The sequence below is a fragment of the Uloborus diversus genome, chromosome 1 (genome assembly GCF_026930045.1).
Source record: "Uloborus diversus isolate 005 chromosome 1, Udiv.v.3.1, whole genome shotgun sequence".
Lineage (NCBI taxonomy): Eukaryota > Metazoa > Arthropoda > Arachnida > Araneae > Uloboridae > Uloborus > Uloborus diversus.
In genome coordinates this window covers 81,741,393-81,747,932 of record NC_072731.1, presented here as the reverse complement: position 1 = coordinate 81,747,932, position 6,540 = coordinate 81,741,393, and the positions used below count along the sequence as shown (strand labels likewise).

Genomic DNA, 6,540 nt, shown 5'->3' with positions numbered 1-6,540 from the left:
AAGATGGGGGGGAGAAAAAGTTTCCAGTTTATTTTATGCATGAAACTTCTTTTCCTTTTTTTTCGTATTCATATTTTTTCCTTATATGTACATATTATGAAGATTATTATTTATTATTATTATTATTATTATTATTTTAGTTACGTGACAATTGCGTCAGCATGCATGGCAGTCTACAGATCCAGGCATATGGAAAACGATACGATAGCAATGGTCCCAATACGAGGATATCATAGCAACACTAATTATAGCGCCGATTCTATAAGATGGCTAGACTACATTGCTTTGAAAGAGTCGATCTACATTGAACATGCATTGAATGGAAACGGAGAAAGAAGAATTAATGGAATTCTCGTCGATGGCTTTTGCACGGATACTAAGACCATTTATCAGTTCCATGTATGTTTCCTTTTTTTCTTCCGTTTACATTGTATTAGAAAATGTAACATTCATTTTAATTATTCTCTGTTATCATCCTCTCAGGGCTGTTTTTTTCATGGATGCTCTATTTGTTTTGATGGAGATGCTATAAACCCCATTAAAGGTGTCGCCATGTCAACCTTAAATGCAAAGACAGCTGAAATAACATCCAATTTTCGAAGAAATGGGTTTCAAGTAATAGAAATATGGGAGCATGAATTCCAAGAGCAAAAAAAAGAAAACAGTGAATTGAAGGACTTTCTCCTAGGCCACACGATTAAGGATCGACTTATTCCGAGGGACTCTTTTTTTGGAGGACGGACTAATGCTATAAAACTGTTTCATGAAGGAGATGCAAAATATGTAGATTTTACTTCGCTGTATCCATGGGTATATTTCATACTTATTATTTCAAAAGGTTTTGTTTTAATTTTTTAAAATAGTTTTAAAAAAAATAAAAAAAAATTCTGATATACTTTTAAAGTACGACATTTTTTCTTTACTTTTAGGTGAACAAATACTGTGAATATCCTGTTGGTCACCCAACTATCCTTACGAACAATTTCAGGGATGTTGAAGAATACTTTGGTATCATCAAATGCAAAGTATTGCCTCCGCCATCTCTTTATTTGCCGGTGTTGCCTGTGAGAGAGAACGGAAAATTGCTTTTTCCACTGTGCAGAATTTGCTGTGAAACGATGCAGCAAAGCAAATGTCGACATACCGACGACGAGCGTACTATAGAAGGAACTTGGATTACAGAAGAAGTTAAGCTTGCCATATCGAAAGGATATAAAGTTATCCAGGTTTGTTAACTTCCTTTAGTGAGTACATCTATACTTTGTTTTCCAAAAGAAAAAATAGATAAGTTTTTTTCTTTCTCTCTTTCAGATACATGAAGTTTATCATTTTGAAAAAAAATCCAACTCCTTATTCAAGTCATATATTGATTTATTTTTAAAAATCAAACAGGAAAGTAGTGGCTGGCCTGTAGAGTGTGAAACAGAGGAGCAAAAAGCTACCTATATACGAAGTTACGAAGAACGAGAAGGGATAAAATTGGACCCTAATATGGTAAAGAAAAATCCTGGTCGGCGGCAAGTTGCTAAGTTAGCACTAAACAGCTTTTGGGGACGGTAAAAATTATTATTATTATTATTATTATTATTATTATTATTACTGCTCCGGCAGTTGTTACATCCCCCCCCCTCACACACACACACACACACACACACACACACACACACACACACACACACACACACACACACACACACACACACACACACACATGCACACTGCATCCTGAATTAATTTTTAAAAATTTGTTTACAGATGGGGTATGAACTGCAATAAAGGGCAGGTATCCTATGTTCAGTCTCTTCCTGACTTCAACAAATTTATCATGGATTCCACAAAAAATGTAAGTTTACCTCCTTTCATTTCTCTAATTTCACTATTTAATGTTGCAATAATGATAATAATAATAATTATTATTATTATTTTCAGCTTACACCATCACTTATACTGAACTTTTTTCTCCCTATGTTCTTCTAATTACTTTTTTTTTGTGCTTTATTTCAGGTGAAAGATGTCTATTTGCCAACTCCCGAAGTAGCATGTATCCACTGGGAAAACTTAAAGGACTTTATACCACAGGATACTACAACGAACGTCTTCTTAGCAGCTTTCACGACGGCGTGGGCAAGGATGAAGCTGTACACGGAAATGGATAAACTGGGGAAGGACGTTCTTTACCACGATACAGATTCAATTATCTATGCATCAAACGGGAGGAATGACCCTCAAACTGGAAATTTTTTGGGCGAACTGACGGACGAACTTTCTGGCGGGATTATCCAAACATTTGTTTCTGGTAATTATCTTTTTTTTTTTTTTTTAATGTTTTAAGAAAATTTGGTTTACGGTCTCTTATTTCTTTTTTTTTTTTTTTTTTGTTTCCATTCTATTTGTAGGGGGAGCCAAAAATTATGCTTATCAGACAAGAAGTGGACAAACGTCATGCAAAATAAGAGGATTTACTTTGAATTTCAGAAACTCTCAGCTACTGAACTTCGAGGCGATCAAAAATTTAGTATGTTCCATGGACAGAGATGCTTTTATATCAATTGAAAATAAGTCTAAAATCACCCGTGATGTAAAAAAACGGAAGGTGGTCAACAAATTGGAAAAAAATTGTATAAAATGGTATACGACAAAAGAATATTATTAAATGATTTCACCACTCTTCCATACGGGTACAAATGATCTTATCTTTTTTCTTTCATTATGTAGTGTTTGTGATCATAAAGTTTAATTTATTTATTTAAAAGTATAAAAAATTTTGACTTTTGATCATACCGTAGATCTCTATTTATTGAAAACAGAAATATTTTGTAATTTTTTAAATAAGTGGTTTTAGAAAAAGAAAAGGAAAAAGAAAAGTTTTTTTTTTGGTATTGCCACATTGTCTTAATCAAAAGAAGAAAGAAAAGTAAACAAGAGATTGTTTTGATAGTGACAGAGAATACTGGGGTAAAAGTATTAGTTTTATTTCTTCTGTTATGGACATTTATCATGTAAATAAGAGATGGTTTTGTTAGTAGGACAAAATAATAGGGAGATAATAATATTCTTACAGCTTCTGTTGCGGGGGGGACATAAAACATTTTTTTTTTCAGGCCAAAAGTACCTCATTTTTTCAAAAAAAAAAAAAGATCAATTTTGCAAAATTTTATTTTATATTGTGGTGTACATAATTGCATACGATGCAGCATTTGTATGTATGTATATATTAATGTAAAATAAAAGCAATTTTTGTTAAAAATGTATGTGTTTTATTCATTTTACTTTGTTTAAACCATGTACTTAAAGAAACATTTTTATTTTTTGTTAAATAAGTTTAAAAATGTTTGTTATATATTTATGGCAAAAGTAAGTTTTAAAAAATTATATGTTTTGAAATAGAAAAGAAAGAAAATAAGACCTTTTGTGAATATATATCAAATGTGCAATCATTTTTATTTATTTAACAAATATTTCTACAATTTTAGCCAAGGCTTTACGGGTGTATTATTTTGGCGTACTCTTTTACTTCTTCTAGGTTTAGCATACATGATTTTCTTTACAGTTAACTGTCTATTTTTTACATAGGCTTTTGGAAAATTTTTAGCATTTAATGCATTTTGAAATTGTTCAAAGTCAGGTGGTCTTTGAATTCTGCTCCTTAGCAAGAAATTTATATTGTGCACAATATTTGATCCAGGAATAAGTTTTCCATCCATTTTGACTTCCTTATTTTCAGTCCAAGAAATTCCATTTTCTTCAAAAAATGCAATAATTTTCTCCGCAGTTTTCTTTTGTTTCACAGGAACAGTATTTAAAATTTCATTTTTTATGTCAATGTCGTTTCCTGAATTTTCTCTCTTTTCTTTAATTTCTTCGTGAGTAAAATTGTTAACATTTGGAAAGACCACATATTTTTGCAAGACCTGAATATATAGTTTCGCTTTTTCGTCATCGTCAATCTTCTTTTTTAACACACTTTGAATTTTAGCATCTAATTCACTTAAGTGTTCATCCTCAAATTGCTGCATTCGATCTAAAGGTACAAGAGCAAACTTTTTGCTAAGTTCCATTGATGAGTGATGCCAACACGCTTAACGCACTAGGAAGCAAAAAGGATAAAAATCCACTTCCTTTCTGAACCAGAATTCTTCGTTTCTTATAAAGTGGAACTTTCTTTTTTGAGAGCTTTCGCAATATATTCTTGAAAGGAGCGAGTCTATTTTTGTTACGTTTACTTATTGGCAAATTTCCTTTCAAAAGATTCAAAACGCATTCACAAACAGATTTTATACTACTGTTTGGACACTTTCGTAACAAAGTTGCTTTATTGCGGTTTTTACCAAGAAGCTTTAGGAATTGTACATCCTTCTGGCAGGGCATTCTGAATTAAAAATGGATTTTAAGTCAAGAGTTCTATTTTATATATAGGTAGGAACGTGGGAAAATTCCATTAAGATATTTAGCCCTCCCCCATTAAGGAGAATAACAATAAAAAGAAATAAAATATGCAAAATTAAAAAAAATCCAGTAACAATGCAAAAAAAAAAAAAAAAAAGGAAGAGGGAAAAAAGTAAGATGTACGAATGATGTTTTAAATTTAAGAATACATAACTAAGATCAATTTAATTTGAGGGGGGGGGGGTAAAAAAAAAACAACTTAACGAGGTTGATACACAAAGTGTTTATCTCCAGGAAAAATTCCGGTGCGTAATCGTAGTCGTTCGTCGGTCTCTGGTCTTGCATCGATAAACAAATAAGAAAATGGTAACTGCGTGGAATCAAGAAATATTTCTTGAAAAGCTTTAGTTTTTCCAGGAAACATTTGTCTTGCCAAAACTGCTATTTGGCTTTTATCTCTAGGATTTTTGTATAAAACAATATAATGCGAGTTTAAATGGACGCTCCGCATTTCTTTTCCTTGCTGAAAAAAGTTTTGAGTTATAAATATTATACTAAGATTTCTGTGATGACTTGCTTTAGTAAACAATTTGCTTAATCGATTATCGTTAGCTAATTCGACCATAAGGTCATCAAGTACAATCAAAGAATTATTTAAAGAATTAAGATAATCTGGTAATCCTTCTTCGAAAGTTACGTTCTTCATAGAATTGAAAAAAGGTTGATAGATTCCATAACAGTAAACGATTTTTGGAGGCATTGGAGTGAACATTTTATTCTCAATCAATCTCTTTACGAAAACTGTCTTTCCAGAAGAAGACGGACCACTTAAATAAATGTTGGACGGATGAACTAATCTAGGAAGCTCCATCTTCAAAACTGAAGTTTCGAATGAAAAACTTACACTTATATACATTTTGTAAGAACAAAAAGAAGAGAAACGGAAGTTTTGTTTTAAAATGAGGCATTATATATTTTTACTTTAAAATAATAATTATAATATACAATAAAAGCACCATATTTATTTATATTTAAAAGAAAAGACTTGGATTTTGAACAAAGATAATTTTTCGTTTCGAGCAGAAAGCATCGTTATTTTCTGATTGGTTAGTTGAAAACTCTATTTCCCAACCTACGCCCCCTAGAAAAAAAAGAAAAATGAGGATAAAGCTTTCTTTTCAATCAAAATGACACTTAACACACCTCTCCTTATATGTTCTCCCCTCATTGGACGAAATGAACAAAAGCGTCCTTAGTCGATGATAAAGAACAGGTGTGGGAAAACGGGGGATGACCAAAACAATTCATAGTATTTTCAAAAGGAGGGTGGGCAATCTGAGTCTAAGCAAGAAGACCTCCCAAGTTGGCTATTTTCCCATTGCTCCTCATAGCTGTAAAAATAAATAAAATTTTACTGTTGGGAAGTATGGCACAAAACTATTTTTCTCTACGTAACCCTTTATAAACTGAGCCAGACACTTTCTTTATTCGAAAATTCATTTTAAAAAGGGGGACCTTATCATATTTTCACTCGAAACAATATTTCGTGACATGTAATGAAAGGATATTGTAGTCGATTCGCAAAGCAGAGAAAAAGAGGTGGAAAACTAGAATGACCACCCAGATTCAATTGTACTCTAGAAGGGGGAGTGTCAGTAGAAGCGTAACTCTTCTGTGGGAGCTACAATGTTTATACGTAACAAAATCCTCACACTACGTACCAAACTTTTTTTTCTTTCCTTTTATTCAAATGCATTACAAAGAGGTAGTGGTCTTATAGAATACATTTTATTCTTAACAAATGTTTCATCGCATGCGGTTTGAAAGGAGGTATTGAAATGGAATGCAGACACTGGAATGAAAGGAAAACACCCCTCCTCTTAAATATGTCATGATTGACATCACCTGTGCAGTAAGTTTAGAAACGTTACAAAATATTTGACACTTTTTGGAAAAATAGAAAGGGATTATTTAAGTGATTGTTGTCATTGTTGAAAATATTACACAATAAAAACATTCCGTTGAGATATTTGTACGTGACATATACTTCAAAATTGGTACCAAACCTTTTTTCGCTATTCGAATATATTTCAAAAGAGGTAGAGATCTTATTGAATGTATTTTCACTCTGAACAATGTTTCGTCACATGCATT

General features: G+C 32.0%; 1 protein-coding gene across 1 annotated transcript; it reads left to right on the top strand.

The window, feature by feature from the left end:
- Window positions 1-552: 552 nt before the first annotated feature.
- Window positions 553-1,560, top strand: LOC129227826 (uncharacterized). Its single transcript, XM_054862475.1, has 3 exons — window positions 553-810; window positions 930-1,226; window positions 1,312-1,560. The coding sequence occupies exons 1-3, from the start codon at window positions 553-555 to the stop codon at window positions 1,558-1,560; spliced, it is 804 nt and encodes a 267-aa protein (XP_054718450.1).
- The last annotated feature ends 4,980 nt before the right edge of the window (window positions 1,561-6,540 follow it).

What these genes read in the sequence shown, in the direction of transcription:
- LOC129227826 (XM_054862475.1), top strand. Translation starts at nt 553, where the DNA reads ATGTCAACCTTAAATGCAAAGACAGCTGAAATAACATCCAATTTTCGA. An exon ending in TTACTTCGCTGTATCCATGG is followed by an intron (nt 811 to 929) that starts GTATATTTCATA and finishes CTTTACTTTTAG; the next exon opens with GTGAACAAATACTGTGAATA. An exon ending in AAGGATATAAAGTTATCCAG is followed by an intron (nt 1,227 to 1,311) that starts GTTTGTTAACTT and finishes TCTCTCTTTCAG; the next exon opens with ATACATGAAGTTTATCATTT.